Source organism: Sinocyclocheilus grahami, unplaced genomic scaffold, assembly GCF_001515645.1.
Source record: "Sinocyclocheilus grahami isolate Dianchi unplaced genomic scaffold, SAMN03320097.WGS_v1.1 scaffold798.1, whole genome shotgun sequence".
In the NCBI taxonomy this organism is placed as follows: domain Eukaryota; kingdom Metazoa; phylum Chordata; class Actinopteri; order Cypriniformes; family Cyprinidae; genus Sinocyclocheilus; species Sinocyclocheilus grahami.
The window spans coordinates 884635-907789 of NW_015505977.1; the positions used below are offsets into that span (position 1 = coordinate 884635).

At 35.3% G+C, this 23155-nt stretch overlaps 1 protein-coding gene across 1 annotated transcript in view; it reads left to right on the forward strand.

Annotated features, from left to right (window-relative positions):
- LOC107561892 (low-density lipoprotein receptor-related protein 1B-like) overlaps positions 1-23155 on the forward strand; it is a 263568-nt gene that overhangs the window by 173434 nt on the left and 66979 nt on the right. Inside the window, exons 41-44 of the mRNA XM_016246424.1 lie at positions 266-637; positions 10580-10769; positions 15051-15278; positions 17201-17405. Coding sequence (XP_016101910.1) covers positions 266-637; positions 10580-10769; positions 15051-15278; positions 17201-17405 — 995 coding nt within the window. The remainder of the gene's footprint in view (positions 1-265; positions 638-10579; positions 10770-15050; positions 15279-17200; positions 17406-23155) is intronic.

Consider the following 23155-nt stretch of genomic DNA (forward strand, 5'->3'; position numbering starts at 1 on the left):
TGTTTGCATGCTGAAACTATTGTCTCAAAGCCATTATCAGGTGATATCATTTGTTTAGACCACATGTGTCAAAGGGCCAATGTCCTGCAAAGTTCCAAAACACCTGCCTGAAGGTTTCTAGTAATCCTGAAGCCCTTGATTAGTTGTTTCACATATGTTAAATTGAGATTGGAGCTAAGCTCTGCAGGACAGTGACCTTCTAGGAACTGAGTTTGACATCCTACTTTGTAGGGAGTCTGATCTCTGATTTGTTTGACTTACCCAGGTACGAACGCTTGCAGCAGAGCAAACGGAGGATGCCAGCAACTTTGTTTTTACTTGGGGAATAACCGGAAAACTTGTGCTTGCGCCCACGGATATCTTGCTCAGGATGGACTCCATTGCAACAGATACGAGGGTTACCTGCTGTACTCCGAGAGGACCGTTTTGAGGAGTATTCATCTATCGGATGAGAATAACCTCAACTCGCCAATAAGGGCGTACGAGAACCCAAATTATTTTAAAAACGTTATAGCTTTGGCCTTTGATCATCATCAGAAAACGCACGGAACCAATCGGATTTTCTTTAGCGATGTTCATTATGGGAATATACAAGTCATCAATGACGACTGGACAGGACGACGCGTCATTGCTGAGAGTAAGTAATTGTGTCTAATTACTTTTGCCTATATTGTTAGTCACGCTTTTTTGTTGGAAATAATTGTTTTTTTAGTTATTTTGTCAGTTGTTTTGAGAACCCTTTCATGAATTCATGCTCAAGTCTGCTATGTTTTCTTGGACTTTTAATGTCTTTAAAAGCCCATATTAGATGAAGTAAAGATTAAATGACAATGTCCAGTGTAACTTAAATGTTGTTTAGAAAGCAGATACCTTCTGAATAATGCTGATGAATGATTTTTACAAAGCTTTTCAGACACCCTTAATGTTCATAGCATTATGTCTCTGAGGAACATTTGAATGAACTGGAAATTGTTTGTATGGATTTGTCAAAACTTTTAGATCATCTTCCAGAACGTTTAGCCTGATATTGTCTGTCCAAGGTACTTTCATAACACATTTATTTGCTTTATTTGCAATGCAGCTCATATTTGTAGCAGCATCACGGCCAATTAATTGTGGTCAAATGTAAATAAATGATCCATACAAGGTACAGCCAATTACTCTGATAAAGCAGCAGCCCAGTAGCCGGCATTGAAATTCATACCTCTTGTGATTTATCAGGCCCTAACCTTGTCAACATTAACACACGTCTCATTTAATCAGTATGCCATTAACCTGCAGAGCTGTCAGTTCGCAGCTGCCGTGCTGAACGATAGCTTGCCTGAGAGGAATTGTGATATTTGTCAAACGAGGCCGTGGCAGGCGCTCAGATTGTTATACCTGACCCTAGACGCTAAGCTTTATCTTTTGTCATGGATTTATGCTGATATATTGCAGGCATGTATCTTGGTGTTGAGCTGATACACAGCTTGTCTGTACATACTCTTGTTTGAGGGCTGATAGAGGCGAGGGAATGACTGGTAGCTCTTTAGTTGAAGTGACTTTTTTTTAGCTGATTTGTGACTATTAGTTTTTTAATGTTGAGCTTAAAGTGAACTTACTCGGAAATGTTTTTGTACATTTCATCTGGCAGTTATAAACTGTGTGTTGCTCCAACATCTCCAAAGACTAACTTTTGTTGACAGGGTGGTTCAAATCTGACATATTGCAGCTTCTCCAAATCAAAGCCAGTTCAAGACCAGACAGTTGCTCGGCTCGATGACTTTTACTCAGACCTCTATAGTTTTCACCAGTGCTGGTGATTAAAGACTTTGTTTTTGTCACGCTGTTAACAGCGTTTCCAAATCTGTTTTTATTGACAACAGCTCAACCTGTTCAGTCAGCGTGAACTTTCACAGACAGAGGAATCACACCTAATCTTCCTCGCTCTTCATGTATTCGACTGTCAAAACTGACTGTCATGCGAGCACCCTGCTTGCCTCTTCCCGTGCTTGCAATAGAGCCTTGGGGTTATTTTACACTTAAATTGCAGTGCGTTTGTTATTGCAAGATGTTGATGACTTTTTTTAAAGATTGAAACGCTTTTTAACCTAAAAATGAATAATACATCATTTTGTCAGACTCATTTTTGTTTGACTTGCTAATTCTGTGCAACACAAAAGAAGAAATTTTAATGAATGACGTTGGTCATTTCCATGCAATACTAATGAATGGGAACTGGAGTTTTTTTAAATTAATTAATTTATATATTTATTTATTTTGATAATCTTCCTTCCCAGTGGGACTGGGCAATACTTATCACAATAATTTTGTTGACAGTAAAAAATTTGGGAATTGGAATTTTCTTTGAAAGAACTTGCTTTGCAACAACTTTGAGGTTTTGTAGGAAGGTTGCAGTTTTTGTATTATTTTTTTCATATTTTTATATTGGTATCTTATGGATGATTCCTTTTGTGTTCATTTGTTTAAAAATAATTTCATCTTTTGTGTTTGGCAAAAGCATAATGATTTTTTTTTGTTTTTTGGTGAAAGTTTCCTTGATAGTAATACAAATGTTTCAGACATTATTCAGAACTGTACAATCTATGGTAGTTTTTTTGTAAAAACTTGAAATTTAAGCCACTATTCACTAGGGATGTCACAATATCAAAATCTCACGGTATGATAATATCGCGATATGAAGTCCACGATACAATATTTATTGCAGTATTTGGGGAAAAAAAGACAAATGGAGAATTGGAGAAAAAAAGAAAGAAAGTTTTGTACGTTTTAAAGTTAAATTCTTCTATGTAATGCACCTTGAGTGTTCAAAATTAAGAGCTCCAACCCTTTTCCTTGTAAATGAGACTCAACCCTATTTTTATTTGTGATATACTGTCTCAGGCTAAATTACATTCACACTGGTGTTTTAGGAAGCCAAACAAATTATAACAATATAAAATAAATGAAAATTTGTATTTCATAGGTATATTATTTTTGCTTTACACTACACTAGGGAAATTACAATACTTCTTTCCTAATTTCTACACCTGAAAGAGATATTTTGAATTTGGACTGCATTTAAACCACTAACTGTCAGCAATTCGTACTGCACTTTTAAGCTTTTATTTTGACGGAAACAGCAGTAGACTGATACAAATCTAGTGAAATGCTGTAATCATCTGCTGTGAAAATCAAGCATAACTGGTGGCAGTTGCATTCCCAAACGGGCGCTAAACTCACTGCACATGCAGTAATGGAGTTCACTGCATTCACCGTGAACAGAGCTGTTCTGAGGCACAGAAAACACCGGATCACGAGCTGATCACCTGAATGACGTGCACGCTTCCCTTTGAAACACGTAGTGCAAACAGACTTGATGAAGGGATTAAGCAATATTGTGTTTTCGGTTTTAGTTAATTTGACAGATACTGTGCCAAAGCCCTTTATAAAGACCCTTTATGTTAGAATAAGTTGTTTAATTATATTTTTAAAAACTACAGTTTTTGCCTAGAAGCCTATCCACGATAATGTAACCACGATAATATCGAGACAGTTTTGCTTTCGCTATATCACAATATTGATAATTTCGTTACATCCCTATTATTCACTAAATTTGGCATGTTCATGAGAAAAGTAGAGATGCCAGAATTATGAGCAATTCATTCTATGAAGTCAGATCGTTTGAATGACTCAATATATCTGAATGATTATTTGATCTAAATATTAACTTTAAGCGATTGAGTCAATCAGTCTTGAGTCAAAATTTTAAGATATATAACAAATATTGTCTAAATTTGGAAGAAAATGAAGATTTGAGTGAGCTGTTAACTTCTGCATTCAGATTTTTGCAAAAAAATTATTTGCACCTGCAGATTAAATTAATCTCGAGAACTAGATCAGTCCAATTCATAAATGAATCATTCAGACTTTAGAATTTAGTGAATAATGACTTAAATTTCAAGTTTAAACTACCAGAAGACTTCAAATATACCACAAATTTCGTCTTTTGTGTTTCGTGTTTCACATTAATGTGAGTTTTTTTTTACTTCTTGGTGAACAGTTTCTTTAAAATAACACTTCTTTTGTGCTCGATTCACACCTCAAGGTTATTGTTAGACACATTACTAAGCTACGAAAAGGCTAATCAGTGTGAAAAATACAAAAAACGAACAACACCAAAGTATAATTAGTCATTTAGGAGAGGCATGTCTGGTTTATGAATGAAGAGAGAGGCCATTGTAATTCAATGGAAATCTGTGAGAGAATATTTGAAAGAATTAAAGGTTTTACTTAGTCAAGGCTCCACAAGCGCGCAAGACGTCGAGCCCTAAAGGCTTTTTATCCATGTGTGAGGAAAATCAATTGCGGGTCAGGGGTGAAAGAGAGCTACTGCGAGAGTATTGGCTTGGAGAGAGAGACATGCAGAGGGAAAATGTCAGACAGACAGCGAGTGTGAACTAGACCACGATGCCAATGCTGCGGCTCCATCGGGGGAAATCTGTCTTTGTTAGCCGGAGGATGGTGATAGATCGCAGGCGGGATGTGATCGCTTGACACATGTAATATATCGTACAGGAGAAGTTTCCAAGGCAACACGCAGACCTCTGCCTTCTTGCGTAACTCTCGTTGGAGCCCGAAGTGGAAATGTCATGTCACTTCCATTATTAAAACCAGTCATTTTCATCTGGATCCGTGTTCTTGATGACCTCTGATAAACAAATACCAGGTTATTGCTGTTTAAAGTCAAGTTTGTTTTCTTAGCGCTTGTTCCTGGTCTTACAATTTTTCTATGGATGCATGTTATGTTGGCATCGTATAGGGTTTAGTATGTATTTATTTATTTAGATCAAAATTGTATATTTATTGTTGGATACTTATTTCCCCTGGTTTTTGCATTTTAGAATTCCATTGGTGTCATTTAACACTCCCATTTCTGTCATGAAAACTATCAGAGAGTTTAGCATGGTAGTATGCATGGCAATGTTAATGTGTTTGGTCTTGGTGGAATAGATCTGCTACGCTACCAAGACTTGCTTTTGCCAATACATCCACAGACATGCTGCTGTGAGCATGTAGGAAATACTGCTGCTGCACATATAACATATATGAAATAATCCCCATATATAACACACATGAAATTACCCCATATAGATCTATACAGGTGGAGCTGGGGGAGGTAGAGGGTTTCTGAAGCGCACTGTAACTGGTACAGCAAGCACTAGCCAAGTATTTGAATGTTGAGCAGCAAGCTCATTGGCTGCTGTAGTGAAAAGTAACCAGTCAGCTGGGCCATGTGAATGATGTCATTAAAAAAAAAAAACTTGCCCATTTATTAATTTACTAACTGCTTGTTTTCTTTAAAAAAATTGCTTCTCTATTCTTTTTGTATTCCATCTATTTGTTTTATTTTATTTATTATACAAACGAAAAGCAAAACAAGGCCTCTAACACTAGCTTGCTCTATTCTTTTTCTATTCTATCTGTTTCCTTTAATTTATTTTATAATTAATAATATAATATTAATGAACTTACTTGCGTTAGGCTAACAGAGACTTGTTATAGCACTTGCATATTGCTCTTTTGTTGATTTTGATTGCTTTCATTGTCCTCATCGCAGATGGCAGATACGTGGCATAAACTTGTTGTCAACGATTCCCTACAATTTTTATTAATAAAATGGCCTAGATACTAGATCGCTACCTTATATTTCTCAGCAACGAGTTGTAAAATCGCTGTTTTTGAAGTAATTAATTGTTTGTAGAGAGAGACGCGCAGACACAGCATGCACGGCAAGCCTTTGATTATCCCTGACATAATCATTATTTTATTGTGAATGGTGAAAAAAAGTAATGTATGTTTAAATTTTATATTTATACAATAATATACTGTATAAACAGGATAGGATTTCTCATTTTTGTTTAAAGTTGGAGTACTCAAATAAGTAAAACTAAGTGAACTAAAACCTTAAACTATAAACATATGTGACCATGGACCACAAAACCAGTCATAAGGGTACATTTTTTGAAATTGAGATGTATAAACCATCTGAAAGCTGTATAAATAAGCTTTCTACTGATGTATGGTTTGTTAGGATAGAACGATATTTAGCTGAGAAACAACTATTTGAAAATCTGGAATCTGATGGCGCAAAAAAATCTAAATATTGAGAAAATCGCCTTTAAAGTTGTCCAAATGAAGATCTTAGCAATGCATATTACTAATCAAAATCAAAACATACTTACGGTAGGAAATTTACAAAATGTATTATCATATTATTATTATATAATATCCTAATGATTTTTGGCATAAAAGAAACATCAATCATTTTGACCCATACAATGTATTATTGGCTATTGTTACAGATATACCCCAGCGACTTAAGACTGGTTTTGTGGTCCAGGGTCACATATATTAAAAAAGCAAAAGACTAAAACTTGTTACTAAATCTTAAAAAAAATAAATAATAATAATAAAATGGAAATAAAATAAAGTGTGTGTGTAATAGAAATATTAAAAATGCTTGTCATATTTATAAATATTTTGAAGTAGAAATGCATTTATTTATTCATTCTTTTATTGATTCGTTGATTGCAAATGCTTACTTTTTGCTATTACAGTACTATTCTTGATGACTAATATTGAACACTGCCCATAAAATATATTTTTTAATCCTAAAACTTGACAGTACAGATGTTAAAGGGTTAGTTCACCCAAAAATGAAAATTAGCCTGTGTTTTACTCACCCTCGAAGCATCCTAGGTGTATATGACTTTCTTCTTTCAGACGAATCCAGTCGGAGTTATATTAAAAATTGTCCTGGCTATTCCAAGCTCTATCATTGCAGTCAGCGGGTGTTGCAGTTGAACAGTCCACAAGTCGTCAAATAAAGCTCGTGCATTCATAATAAAATGTGCTTCACACGGCGCCGGGGGGTGAATAAAGGCCTCCTGTAGTGAATCTATGCGTTTTTTTTGTAAGAAAAATATCCATATTTCAAACGTAATAAACCCTTTTCTCTCACTTCCGGTATCTGTCATACGCGGAAGACGTTCCGGCGGATGACGAAGCACATATATGCAGCGCGCGCACCTCTTTGTACTTCTAATTCGTGACCGCCGTTTTGTTTTGTTCTCTCTCCGCATTCGTCAATAATCATGCAACGCCGATGTCTTATGTCATCTGCCAGCACGGCTTCCGCGTATGACAGAAACCAGAAGTGAGAGAAAAATGTTTATTACATTTGAAATATGGATATTTTTCTTACAAAAACACATGGATTCGCTACAGGAGGCCTTTATTCACCCCTTGGAGCCGTGTGAGGCACGTTTTATTATGGATGTGTGCGCTGTATTTGATGACTTGTGGACTGTTCAACTACAACACCCGCTGACTGCAATGATAGAGCTTGGAATAGCCAGGACCATTTTTAATATAACTCCGATTGGATTTGTCTGAAAGAAGAAAGTCATATACACTAGGGCTGGGAAAATAATTTTCTGAGATTCTGAGATTTTCCGAATGCGTCGCGATTCTTTCTTGAATCGATTCTGAGCTTAGTTTTGAACAGCAGATAGCACTGCATGCTTTAGAAACGGCCGTACTCTGCTTGTTTCCAAATCCTTACACACACTTGAACCTAAAATAATCATTCATAAAATTCAAAAAGGTTGAAGCGAATTACAAAGGTGTTCACAGTGGCTGTGTTTACATTAATCTCGCGTCATAAAAGCATTCTGAGCTGAGGTGAAGTTACATGACTCAGCCGAACGCACAAGCACTCATTTGCACTCTTCTTCATGAGTATTTGAGTATGCGGATAAAAACTAGATTAGAGTGTCATCTGCTGTTAAAATCTAAGCTCAGAATCGATTCTTCATCGATTTATCGTCCCAGCCCTAATATACACCTAGGATGCCTCGAGGGTGAGTAAAACACAAGCTAAGTTTCATTTTTGGGTGAACTAACTCTTTAAATGGGTTTCAAAAGGCAATTTACGTTGACTTGCAGTGTTTGCGACACATGATGGATTGCAGACGTTAGCAAATCTGCAAACACTTTGAAACAAAGTTTGCTGAGCTCTCTTGTGGAGATTACAATTTATTTATTTTTTTTAGAAGAGCAGGACAGGAGATTTAAGTGTCAGTTTGCTCTTCATTGCATCTCTTTGCTGTCTTGGAGAAACAGTTGTGATATACACTTGACTATATTTGATATTTTTCTTTCCTATACAGTTAATGGCAAATAGTCTAAATAATTTACTGCACTGGTTCTGAATAGCCGGTGTCGTATTGTCCTTTTTGCAGCGCAGTCGGCGTCCTGCTTTACGCTTGTTAAATCCTTATGTTCCCTGCAAGTAATCTAGCAGAGCCTGCATGTCCTATTCAGTGCCACTCACTTTCCCTGTCAGGCTCTATGGGGGTTTTGAGGATGAGGAACCACATCCCCCCAAAGAAGTGAAGCATTTCTGCAGGGCTTCTTTAAACATGCTCAGGTTGCAGTGTGATAAACTCAAAAAAAATAGTTTTTCCTCCATTGTGTTATGCAATTGCAACATCAAAAAGACTGAATAATCGTTTGATCAGTGCATGATTTAGTTTTTCACTAAAAGGCCCAAGCAGGCTATAAAAATGCACTGAACTTTGTGTCGAATCGTACATGATATGGTTGCACATAGGAAATGCATGAGACGATATTGTGGTGTTTCAAAGGAAAACATTTAAAAATGTAAATGTAATATATATATATTAGAAAAAAATAGAATATCGTGAAAAAGTATATATTTTTTTGTAACTTATTTCAGAAAGTGAAACTTACATACATTCTAGATTCATTGCATGTAAAGCAAAACATTTCAAAAGCAAAGCCGATTCAAACACTTGGGAGAGCTTCACAAGTAGTGGACTGAAGCTGGAGTCAGTGCATCAAGAGTCACCACGCTCAGACGTCTTCAGGAAAAGGGCTACCAAGCAACTTCTGAAACAGAAACAACGTCAGAAGCATCTTACCTTGGATAAGGAGAAAAAGAACTGGACTGTTGCTCAGTGGTCCAAAGTCCTCTTTTCAGATAAAAGTAAATTTTGCACTAAATTTGGAAATCTAGGTCTAGATTCTGGAGGAAGACTGGAGCGGCACAGAATTCAAGTTGTTTGAAGTTTCGGAAGTCAGTGATGATTTGGGGTGCCGTGACGTCTGCTGGTGTTGGTCCATTGTGTTTTATCAAGTCTAAAGTCAATGCAGCCATCTACCAGGAGATTTTGGAGCACTTTATGCTTTCATCTACTAACAAGCTTTATGGAGATGCTGATTTCCTTTTCCAGCAGGACTTGGCACCTGCCCACAGTGCCAAAACCACTCCCAAGTGGCTTGCTGACCATGATATTACTGTGCTTGATTGGCCAGTCAGCATGCCTGACCTGAACCCCATTTGGAATCTATGGCATATTTTCAAGAGAAAGATGAGAAACAGTCGATTCAACAATACAGACGAGCTGAATTGTAGCAGTGCCACAGGCTGATTGCTTCCATGCCACACCTCACTGATGCTGTAGATTGTGCTAAAGGAGCTCCGACCAAGTATTGAGTGCATACATGAACATACTTTAAAGAACTTGAACTTTTCTGTTTTGCAAATCCTTATTTTTATTTTTTATTTTTGATTGATCTCAGGATATATTCTAATAATAATTCTGAGAAGTGTTTTTTTCTCTAAATATTACTTTGATTTAGTCACAAATGTATCTTAAATCTTTTATATTTTCTTTTCTTTTTTCATTTTAACATGGAACTGAAGTGCTGTTGTAATATTATATTGTTTGAAACATCATATTTTATAACAGATTGCTTTTTTTATTTTATCGTTACATTTAATTGCATTTCTATACTTAAATTAAATAAACTATTTTAAATGTTTGTTTATTTATTTGTCTTTTTTCACTTACATTTTTATTTTTCATTTGGAAAACCATTCTAATGTCATTATTTGACATTATTTTTAAAGTTTCAGCTTTATTTTTCATTCTGTTTTTGCTTCTAGTTTTGTTTTATTTTAACTTGGAGCTAAAATGCTATTGGACTATTATAATATACAAAAATATTATTAAATGTGTTAAAATACGAACTCGTTATATATTTTTTTCAATTTTATTTTTTAATTAAAAAAGGAATTGTATATACAATCAAACACTTAAGTGCAGTGTTTTTAAGCGCTAAAAGGTGTATTTTTCTTTTTTAAAGGTTTCGATTTGGTATTGACGTAGATTTCCACAACACATCTTGACCTTTTCTGACACCTAGCTAGCTGTTTTTTACATTGACCATCTGTCTGCTTTTTCTTCTTTTTGAATCACTTGTGAAATAACCTGTGGAGGTGTTTGCCTGCCATCTGGTTTTATGGCTTTCAGATCAACTGCTTGCATTTGTGGGCTTCAATGCTTTTTATATATTATATTACTGATAGAAGGTTTAAAATAAGATAAAAGTATGTGTGCTTTATTTCAGGCTTTAAAGTGTAGCGTGTTTAAAGTGTGTGTTGTAGGTCACTGTACGTTGTTTGAGAGTACTTGAGAGATTAGCCTTGACGTTGTGTTTCCTTCTCTAGATGTTGGTTCTGTGGAGGGACTGGCGTACCACCGAGGATGGGACGTCCTGTACTGGACGAGCTCCACCACAGCCACCATCACCCGCCACAGCATCGACCAGACCAGACCAAACACTTTCAATAGAGACACGGTGGTCTCCCTGTCTGAGGAGGACCACCCACACGTCCTCACTCTGGATGAATGTCAGAAGTAAGTCTAGAGTTTTAAGTTCATCTTTGACATTTTGAAAGGAAGTTAATTTCCAACTGTATGACTTATACAAACTGAATATGCAGACAGATAAAGAACAGCTATTTTAAGAGGAAAACATTTCCGCTTCGCGTCGGGCGGTTCTTTGCCTCCACGTCGTGCATTTTAAATCCTTTAATGCACGGCTAGCTGTTGATTATCCCGCTTATTCCATGGTCGTTTGCCAAGTTATAGACAAGTTAAAACTAGTATTGCTCTTTGCATCACAATATTTGACCGAATGCGTAAAACTGAGAGTTATTTTCATCAGTTACGGCACATTAGCGTTAGCATTCTGCCCGCTTCAAATCATACACAGAGATGAAATAGTGCGGTAAGACCACATTTATTTGAATGAATTATAGCATGTATTTCAATTAATTATTGAGAGAGAGAGAGAGAGAGAGAGAGAGAGGACAGTTGTGTGTACCTGCGTGCTGTGTCTGCGCGTATCTCTCTACAAACAATTACTTCAAAAACAGCCATTTTACCATTGTTGCTGAGGAATATAGTGTATCAATCTAGTATCTAGGCTATTTTATTAATAAAAATCGCGGGGAAGTGTCGACAAGTTGATGTGTGTGTGCAGCGCAATCTGCGATCTCTCTCTCTCTCTCTCTTTGTGTGTGTGTGTGTGTGTGTGTGTGTGTTGTTAGTGTGCATCAATTAAAGCAGCACATTAATATGGAAATATGGATAAACTGACTTGGAGCTACCTGTGCATACCTGCCAGCCAATCAGAATCCAGTATTCAGACAGACCATGGAATAATATTTTAAAGCAGCACATTAATATGGAGCGGTGATTAAACTGACTTGGAGCTACCTGTGCATACCTGCCAGCCAATCAGAATCCAGTATTCAGACAGACCATGGAATAATATTAAATATAAAATGTATTTACATTCTTCTTCATCTTTTTTCTTTTTCTTCTTCTTATTCTAGAAATAAATATTATAGAAATATTACTAACCATTATAAATTATACTTTTTATTGTAGATAAATGCTTTCCACCAAAATATAGCCGTTCAGGAAATAAATGTATCATTCATATACATATATATATATTAGTTAAATTATATATTTATATATTATAAATTCATTTCTTTTATATATTTCTTCTAATTTATTTAGTATTTCATGTTTTTCTTAAATGTCATTTTCATACTGTATTTTATCTATCTTGCAAGTCCACTTCATTACAGTAAAATAAATCCATCCATCTCAAATGCCAAAAGTTTCTGCATTCCATCTCACCTCAAAAAAACCCTTGTTGATCAATTTGTTTTGATGGCTGTTTTATCCAAAAGGTCAATTAAGGGAGGGATCCTCTAATTATTTCTGAGTAATTAGGTTCCAGACCACATACAGAGTGTTAATTTTACATCAGTGAGTTATGAGCTTCATAAAGATTCAAATTTAAAACAGGGTGACCTGTGTTACAGAGATTTGCGGCATTAATCTCCAAACACGTTTGCATCTCTTGATCTCTGTCAGCAACTCCTTTCATTTTCAAATTAGAAAACATTCATTAAGTTTCACTTTTATGCATTTATTTATAATTTGTTCTACTTTGGCAAATTGCTGCCCTGCTGAACTAAAGATTGCCTTTATGTTTGATCCTCTGATTTTAGTGTCATCTAGCACAGTGGTTCTCAACTATGTTTTACAGTAAACATCGAGCGCAAGCCTTACAAAAGTGAGCTAAAATGTGTGTAATAAAGTATAAAAGTAATTTATTAATATAACTATACGTTGCTGAATTGCTAATACTTGTAAAAGCATTTTGTTGTCAGCACAAATCACAAGATTTACAAGTGAAACAATTTTTGACATCCACAACAAAATATATAAGTTTTGTCATTTTTAAAAGTTGATAACCCTATATTTTTGTTATTCTTACTGTGTTGTTCTGCTGTTAGTTGTGCTTTATTTAGCAGTTAGCATCATGTAACATTTAAATTTCTGCTTCCTGGATCAAAACTGTCTAGTTGAGAACCACCGATCATCAATTATAAGATATTTTAAGACAAATTGAGCTTATGAAAGAGATAGCACCTTGTTTAGTTTGATTTTGCCTCAGCCGTCTACATTTAAATTGATTTGAGCATTTCCCGCCATTTTAGGCTAAATTATATTCAGTCAGATGTGGAATTTTCCTATGTCTGTTACATTTTTGACTATAAACTTTGCCTAATGCTTGACAAATGTTGTATATGAAAGCAAGATGACAGCTAGCGTTAGCATTTGTCAAATTGCTAAGGGTAAACAATGCTATACTAGGATTAGCTTGTGTTCTTCAGGTGTACACTCATAAACAAGATCATTGTGTTTAACGCGAAAATGTTTGCTAACCAAACATTTTCTTCAGTTTTTCAAGTAGGAAATCAGAAATTTAGACTTTGCAAACCCTTGTATTGCTTATAACTTCTCACTGGTACAGTAAAGTACAGTATACTATCTTTTAGCCTCAGCATTAACATGGCTGTTTGTTCTCTAAGGAACATTTCACTGCTTCATACCCGGACAGCACTTAGTCGGACTGTAGCAGTCGGTGTGTTAGCCTGTTAGGGCATTAGCACGGCAATAAGTGGCTGCTGCTGTCAGCAAGAATTCCCTGCGATTCAAAAGCTGCCAAAGATCACAGCTAGGAATCACACGCTGGCGCTAGCGACTGACACTGCAAGGTGCCGTCACATGCCAGGCTAGCACACTCATCTCAAACACAAGGACATGCTTCGTCCTTCGACTGACTAGTGTTTTTCTGACACATTAAAAGAAAAAGGGCTGATGCTATTAGGCTATAGCCTTTTTGATTATAATTGCAGATGAATACATTTTTAATGAGGCTATTAGCATAGTGTAACGAAGCATCAATGGTTCGCGTTTTGTTTTAAGAAGACTTATATATAGACTTGTAACATTTGTATGTGCCATTCAAAGAAAACATTTACAGTAGGTCGGGAAATGTAAGAAATTTGAAGAAGGAATGTCTTAGAAAAGTGAAAAAAAATTAACTAGCATGATTTGTTAGATGCCACTACATTTGATATTACCTACTATGTAATAAAATTTTTAGAAATTTTTAAGGGTGACATAATTGCTTAAAGGGATAGTTCACCCAAAAATGAAAATTTGATGTTTATCTGCTTACCCCCAGGGCATCCAAGATGTAGGTGACTTTGTTTCTTCAGTAGAACACATTTGATGATTTTCAGTCGTATAATGCATGGCAATGGAAACAAAATCTATGAGAGTAAAAAAAACATCCACAGACAAATCCAAATTAAACCCTGTGGCTCGTGACGACACATTGATGTCCTAAGACACGAAACGATCGGTTTGTGCCAGAAACCGAAGAGTATTTATATAATTTTTTTTTTACCTCTAATACACCACTATGTTTAACTGTCTTTGGGCGCGTGCACAGCTTCCGGTGCGTGAGGTGTGTACTTGCTCTGGCGTAGTTTACGTTAATGGGTGTTGTCGCGGGAGGAGCAAACGACAGACACAGTGGGTGTGGCGTCAGGCCTCGGAGAGGCTTTTATTAACAGAAAATAAACAAAGTGTCCAGACAAAAGGGAATCAAGTGTCCAAAATAAACAGGGGATCTGGTGTCCTCGTCGTGCTGTGGGGTTCTTGAAGGGAAGGGCAGTGGTCAGGAAGGAAGGAAGGGTCCAGGTAAGGGGCGGAGTCCGGCGGCCACATGCGCTCCCCTCTCCGGTCCAGGGCGCAAGGGGCGGCGGCGCCTTTCAGCGGCTTCGTCCTTCTCTCTGCCCACGGCGCTTGAAGGGACTAGACGGCCCGGCATCCTTACCCGACGGCCCTGTAACGGGTGCAGTTCTCGTCCGGACTGCGGGTCCGGCAGCTCACGACTCTGGCGGCACGGGAGTCCCTACTATGCAACTGATTGTATGCGTATGAAAATTTAGCCAACCATACAAAAAGTTTCTGCCATATATAATAAGTAGGGCTATCATTTTATCATGGTAATGTAATGTAATATAATGAAATAAAATAAATTAATTAATTAATTAATTAAAAATATATATAATTTATTATTATTATTAATTAATTAAAAAAATAATAAAAAAATATATTAGTTAATTAATTCAAGAAATACATGTAAAGTAATTAACCTTAAGAAATAAAATAACTGCGCATATATATATATTAGGACTAGTTTTTTTATGGTAAAAATCACGTGATGTGACGGCTAACAGTCTGTTTGTGTTCCCCCAGCTTGATGTTCTGGACTAACTGGAACGAGCAGAAGCCAAGCATCATGAGGTCGACCTTAACCGGCCGGAATGTCCGCGTCATTGTTAGTGTGGATGTCATCACCCCTAATGGACTCACCATCGACCACAAAGCCGAAAAGCTGTATTTTTCCGACGGCAGTCTCGGCCACATCGAGAGGTGTGATTACGACGGCTCGCACAGATACGTGAGTATGGAGCCGCTTTGTGTGTGACTTTTAAAAAATGCATGGAAGTGCATTAGCCGAAGCGGAGGCTGTGCCTTAAGAGCACTGCAAACGTCTTTCAGCCTTTGTGAAGCTTTTCTGTTTTGCTGAGGTGAGACATTGAAGGAGGACATAGAGATATTTCGATCCCATCCGCTGAATACAGGTCACTTGGGTTCAGTACATTGTCACTTAAAACTAAAAATTTGCTCTTGCCAGGAGGACCAAATAAAAAGACCTAACGATGTTAAACAATAACTCAACATTTTTCTTATTGTTCTTAGTTCTAGGTAACAGTATTTTTGAGTATTTCAGGACATCTTCAGAATGCAGCAATGCCGCAATGCTGAAATGTATAGTGAGTAGGATCGTCGTTTTAACACATTAAATTAGTAAAAAGTGTTTTAGCAAAATGGCAAAATGGAAATCTGGCTGTGAATTCCTGTTTCTGTTATATAAAAGTACAATTTCACACTTTTTATGTGAATTGTAAAAATAATGCACTAGAAAATGATCATACATGTATGAAAATTCCTGTTTTTGTTATATGTCGTAAGTAGGGCTGTCAGTTTAATGTTAAATTAATAAAATTAATTCTAAAAATAACATATAAAAAAGTAACGCAACCGATCATACATCACAGGTTTCCGTCATATATAATAAGTAGGGCTGTCAGTTTGACACACTAATTTAATAAAATGTATTATTACATTTTATATGAATTTAATAAAATAATGCACAAAAATAACGCAACTGATCCTATACTTATTATATATGACAGAAACGCAGTTTTTCATTAGTAGGGTTGTCTGTTTAACATGTTAATTTAATAAAATTAATAATAAAAAAATAAATTGCAAAAAATTAAAAAATATCAATTATGAAAATAAAGCACAAAAATGTAAAGAAAACTGATCATCCATGCATGGTCATTCATGTTTTTTTTTCTTCATATATAATAAGTAGGGCTGTCTGTTGAACATGTTAATTTAATCAAATTAATTATCATGGTCATATTTAAAATCCTGTTTCTGTCATGTGTACTTTTAAGTAGGGCTGTCAGTTTACCAGTTTAATTTAGTAAAACAAACATATTTACAACTCTGCTTAAGGAATTATTCCAACTATTTGAATTGATTGACAGACCTAAAAATAAGTTGTTAATAACTGCTAAAGTAAACCGATTTTAATGTTTGATTTAATCAAGGCCCAGGAACTGCAGGTTAGAGGGTTTGATACAGTTTATCAGTTGACGACCGCCAACAATGCCGTGGTGTGCTAAATGGGTTCTAGCTGGCTAATGAAACGATCTGCTCGCTAGGCTATTAAAAAGTGAAAATTGGTCTGGGCGAACAAAAGGAAGATTTGTTTTCTTGCGTGTCAGACAGATAGCAAGGCTAGCGAGGCGGACCCTGTCAGAGTGCGCTGGAGGAGGAAGTGCCATCTAGGTTACTGCTGACAGATTCAATCTCCAGCCTTTTCAAACGTCCTCTAGAGGAAAACACACAGAGCCACACATTCAAACTCCCAGGAGTTCAGAATTAATCATGCAAATTAGATGAAACTTTCTTAATAACAAATATATATATATATCTTAAATAATTAATACAAATAATAATAATAAAAAAATATTAAAAACGCTTTTGATACTTTTGGTCATATTCATACTTAAGTTTTAGTTTCTTATATTTTTTTTCAAATGCATATTTGTGAAATTTTAATGTGACTTTCAAAGAAATAATGTATGTCTGAAATATGCCAAATTTGAAGAACTAATGGCTCAGAAAATGTATACTAATTCTAAGAAAAGTGCTTGCGTCAGTTAAGTTTGATATTTTTAAGGATGACTCAAGTTTTTTTTAGGACTAGTTTTTTATGGTAAAAATCACGTGATGTGACGGCTAACAGTCTGTTTGTGTTCCCCCAGCTTGATGTTCTGGACTAACTGGAACGAGCAGAAGCCAAGCATCATGAGGTCGACCTTAACCGGCCGGAATGTCCGCGTCATTGTTAGTGTGGATGTCATCACCCCTAATGGACTCACCATCGACCACAAAGCCGAAAAGCTGTATTTTTCCGACGGCAGTCTCGGCCACATCGAGAGGTGTGATTACGACGGCTCGCACAGATACGTGAGTATGGAGCCGCTTTGTGTGTGACTTTTAAAAAATGCATGGAAGTGCATTAGCCGAAGCGGAGGCTGTGCCTTAAGAGCACTGCAAACGTCTTTCAGCCTTTGTGAAGCTTTTCTGTTTTGCTGAGGTGAGACATTGAAGGAGGACATAGAGATATTTCGATCCCATCCGCTGAATACAGGTCACTTGGGTTCAGTACATTGTCACTTAAAACTAAAAATTTGCTCTTGCCAGGAGGACCAAATAAAAAGACCTAACGATGTTAAACAATAACTCAACATTTTTCTTATTGTTCTTAGTTCTAGGTAACAGTATTTTTGAGTATTTCAGGACATCTTCAGAATGCAGCAATGCCATGTTTCTGAAATGTATAGTGAGTAGGATCGTCGTTTTAACACATTAAATTAGTAAAAAGTGTTTTAGCAAAATGGAATCATACATATCTGGCTGTGAATTCCTGTTTCTGTTATATAAAAGTACAATTTCACACTTTTTATGTGAATTGTAAAAATAATGCACTAGAAAATGATCATACATGTATGAAAATTCCTGTTTTTGTTATATGTCGTAAGTAGGGCTGTCAGTTTAATGTTAAATTAATAAAATTAATTCTAAAAATAACATATAAAAAAGTAACGCAACCGATCATACATCACAGGTTTCCGTCATATATAATAAGTAGGGCTGTCAGTTTGACACACTAATTTAATAAAATGTATTATTACATTTTATATGAATTTAATAAAATAATGCACAAAAATAACGCAACTGATCCTATACTTATTATATATGACAGAAACGCAGTTTTTCATTAGTAGGGTTGTCTGTTTAACATGTTAATTTAATAAAATTAATAATAAAAAAATAAATTGCAAAAAATTAAAAAATATCAATTATGAAAATAAAGCACAAAAATGTAAAGAAAACTGATCATCCATGCATGGTCATTCATGTTTTTTTTTCTTCATATATAATAAGTAGGGCTGTCTGTTGAACATGTTAATTTAATCAAATTAATTATCATGGTCATATTTAAAATCCTGTTTCTGTCATGTGTACTTTTAAGTAGGGCTGTCAGTTTACCAGTTTAATTTAGTAAAACAAACATATTTACAACTCTGCTTAAGGAATTATTCCAACTATTTGAATTGATTGACAGACCTAAAAATAAGTTGTTAATAACTGCTAAAGTAAACCGATTTTAATGTTTGATTTAATCAAGGCCCAGGAACTGCAGGTTAGAGGGTTTGATACAGTTTATCAGTTGACGACCGCCAACAATGCCGTGGTGTGCTAAATGGGTTCTAGCTGGCTAATGAAACGATCTGCTCGCTAGGCTATTAAAAAGTGAAAATTGGTCTGGGCGAACAAAAGGAAGATTTGTTTTCTTGCGTGTCAGACAGATAGCAAGGCTAGCGAGGCGGACCCTGTCAGAGTGCGCTGGAGGAGGAAGTGCCATCTAGGTTACTGCTGACAGATTCAATCTCCAGCCTTTTCAAACGTCCTCTAGAGGAAAACACACAGAGCCACACATTCAAACTCCCAGGAGTTCAGAATTAATCATGCAAATTAGATGAAACTTTCTTAATAACAACAACACATCAAATATGACCCTATTTACTTTCATGAAGGTAAAGTGTGTGATTTCTAAACTACTTGAATCAACCAGTGGTATTAAAGTGGTTGGAAATCGATTAATTCTATTCAGATTTTTTAAAACAATTTTTAAATGTGTTACTGTGTAATTGAATCATTTCTTTAAAGAAAGTATTTGATATGATGTATAAATTTAGTTATTACTTTCACACGAGGCTTTTGTGAAAAGTGTTTCCATCATTTCAGATTTGCACCTTTGTATAATGCATTGCATAATTTATCATTTTCTTCAAAGGTATTGAATGCATTATAGAAATGTTACAGTGTTACAGCAATGTTATAACTTTCAAATGAGGCTTTTCTCTTTGTAGTTGTCAGTGAGAGTCGTTTGCCTCAAATTTGTTTTTAATCATGTTACTGCGTAATTTAATGTTTTCTTTAAATAAAGTAGCGAACGCTGCACTAATGTTGGTACTTTCAAATGAGGCTCATTGATATGGAAGCTCGTTTCCGCCACTGGGGTAAAAAAAAAAAAGTAATTGCTTTTTATCTCTCAGACTTTTTTTCTTGCAATTGTGAGTTTACATCTGGTAATTCTAACTTATTTTTTTTCTCAGTATTGTGTGAGATATAAACTCATAATTGCAGGTTATAAAGTCAGAGTTGCATGATATAAACTCATAATTTTAATAAATAAAGTCACAATTATTAGAAATAGTCAGTTTTTTCCCCTCATAATTATGAGTTTATATCTCACAATTTTGACACACAGTTGCAAGTTATTAAATCAGAATTGTGAGATATAAACTCTGAGGACATATATATATGACCCTGGACCACAAAACCAGTCATAAGGGTCGGAATTGGGATTTATACATCATCTGAAAACTGAATAAATAAGCGTTCCATTGATGTATGGTTTGTTAGGATAGGACAATATTTGAACTCTGGAATCTGAGGGTGCAAAAAAATCTAAATACTGAGAAAATCGCCTTTAAAGTTGTCCAAATGAAGTTCCTAGCAATGCATACTACTAATCAAAAATTAAGTTTTAATATATTTACAGTAGGACATTTACAAAATATCTTCATGGAACATAATCTTTACTTAATATCCTAATGAATTTTTGCATAAAAGAAAAATCCATAATTTTGACCCATACAATGTATTTTTGGCTATTGCTACAAATACAGACACTTTTTCTGTTGGTAAACATTGTGGCGTTTTTTTTCTGTGGGTGGAGCTTAGGTGGAGGCAGAAAGATTCCCCTGACCGCTTCACTAACGCTAGCTATGAAGTTTGTTAGCTTGTTTTTTTAACAATGATGTCTGATTTTACATGCATATTGTAAGGTCACTCACTGTCCGGGACCGCGATTGTTATTTGAAAAGGTTAACTTTAACGGACGAAACCAGATCGGCCGACCTGTACACGCTCCCTCAAAGCTTGGACGATCTGACAGGATTCCCTCTGGCTGAGTGACTCACATCTAACGTGTTTAGTAAAGACAAACTCATCTAGTCATGAAGATGTATATACATTTCAATTTCAGCAGGCAACTATTTTTACAGCTACATTATTATTCCAGCCACAATTAATCACGACAATGTATATACAATTACAAATGATTAACCATATAAATTGTCAATTTGTTGTTTTACACACATGCACACAGACATTATTTCATACGCGACATAATCGTGAGATGCATAAGAAATCTTTAGAAGCATCCATAACAACAAAAGACAATACTTTATTGAACCTTTTCTGATAAGAAGTGTGCGCTGCAAACTGTGTAATTTAATCATTTCTTTAAAGAAAGTATTTGATATGATGTATAAATTTAGTTATTACTTTCACACGAGGCTTTTGTGAAAAGTGTTTCCATCATTTCAGATTTGCACCTTTGTATAATGCATTGCATAATTTATCATTTTCTTCAAAGGTATTGAATGCATTATAGAAATGTTACAGTGTTACAGCAATGTTATAACTTTCAAATGAGGCTTTTCTCTTTGTAGTTGTCAGTGAGAGTCGTTTGCCTCAAATTTGTTTTTAATCATGTTACTGCGTAATTTAATGTTTTCTTTAAATAAAGTAGCGAACGCTGCACTAATGTTGGTACTTTCAAATGAGGCTCATTGATATGGAAGCTCGTTTCCGCCACTGGGGTAAAAAAAAAAAAGTAATTGCTTTTTATCTCTCAGACTTTTTTTCTTGCAATTGTGAGTTTACATCTGGTAATTCTAACTTATTTTTTTTCTCAGTATTGTGTGAGATATAAACTCATAATTGCAGGTTATAAAGTCAGAGTTGCATGATATAAACTCATAATTTTAATAAATAAAGTCACAATTATTAGAAATAGTCAGTTTTTTCCCCTCATAATTATGAGTTTATATCTCACAATTTTGACACACAGTTGCAAGTTATTAAATCAGAATTGTGAGATATAAACTCTGAGGACATATATATATGACCCTGGACCACAAAACCAGTCATAAGGGTCGGAATTGGGATTTATACATCATCTGAAAGCTGAATAAATAAGCGTTCCATTGATGTATGGTTTGTTAGGATAGGACAATATTTGAACTCTGGAATCTGAGGGTGCAAAAAAATCTAAATACTGAGAAAATCGCCTTTAAAGTTGTCCAAATGAAGTTCCTAGCAATGCATACTACTAATCAAAAATTAAGTTTTAATATATTTACAGTAGGACATTTACAAAATATCTTCATGGAACATAATCTTTACTTAATATCCTAATGAATTTTTGCATAAAAGAAAAATCCATAATTTTGACCCATACAATGTATTTTTGGCTATTGCTACAAATACAGACACTTTTTCTGTTGGTAAACATTGTGGCGTTTTTTTTCTGTGGGTGGAGCTTAGGTGGAGGCAGAAAGATTCCCCTGACCGCTTCACTAACGCTAGCTATGAAGTTTGTTAGCTTGTTTTTTTAACAATGATGTCTGATTTTACATGCATATTGTAAGGTCACTCACTGTCCGGGACCGCGATTGTTATTTGAAAAGGTTAACTTTAACGGACGAAACCAGATCGGCCGACCTGTACACGCTCCCTCAAAGCTTGGACGATCTGACAGGATTCCCTCTGGCTGAGTGACTCACATCTAACGTGTTTAGTAAAGACAAACTCATCTAGTCATGAAGATGTATATACATTTCAATTTCAGCAGGCAACTATTTTTACAGCTACATTATTATTCCAGCCACAATTAATCACGACAATGTATATACAATTACAAATGATTAACCATATAAATTGTCAATTTGTTGTTTTACACACATGCACACAGACATTATTTCATACGCGACATAATCGTGAGATGCATAAGAAATCTTTAGAAGCATCCATAACAACAAAAGACAATACTTTATTGAACCTTTTCTGATAAGAAGTGTGCGCTGCAAACGCGAGCATTTTTGACAATCGTTTCTGTCCAGTCCGCTTGTTTTATCGCGTTTAACCACAGCGGTCTTCGTTGTTGTTTTTTCGTCTGACAGTGGCATCTTTTTTGCTAATTATTAGTATGTACTACGTAATTTGCCAATTTCTAAAAGTAGTAAATGTAATGTAGAAACATTACAATGCATATTTTCTCTTTGCAATTGGCTGAGAAGCATTTGCTTAATTTTTGATTTGTAGTTTTTCCGTTTTTTTTTTAATGTTACTCATGAGTTTTAATCGTTAATTTAACAGTTTCTTTAAAAAAACGTAGTGAATGAATTGTAGAAACTTTACACTAATGTTTGCGCATTCAAATGAGGCTTTTCTGTTTACAGCTGGCTTTTGCTTCAACTCAGTAGTTTTTAGTTATTTTACAACAATTTCTTTAGCAGAGAATGGCCAATAAAAATTTCACAATTCTTTCCAGTGCTCATAAATTTTTTCGTCTGACAGTGGCATCTTTTTTTGCTAATTATTAGTATGTACTACGTAATTTGCCAATTTCTAAAAGTAGTAAATGTAATGTAGAAACATTACAATGCATATTTTCTCTTTGCAATTGGCTGAGAAGCATTTGCTTAATTTTTGATTTGTAGTTTTTCCGTTTTTTTTTTTAATGTTACTCATGAGTTTTAATCGTTAATTTAACAGTTTCTTTAAAAAAACGTAGTGAA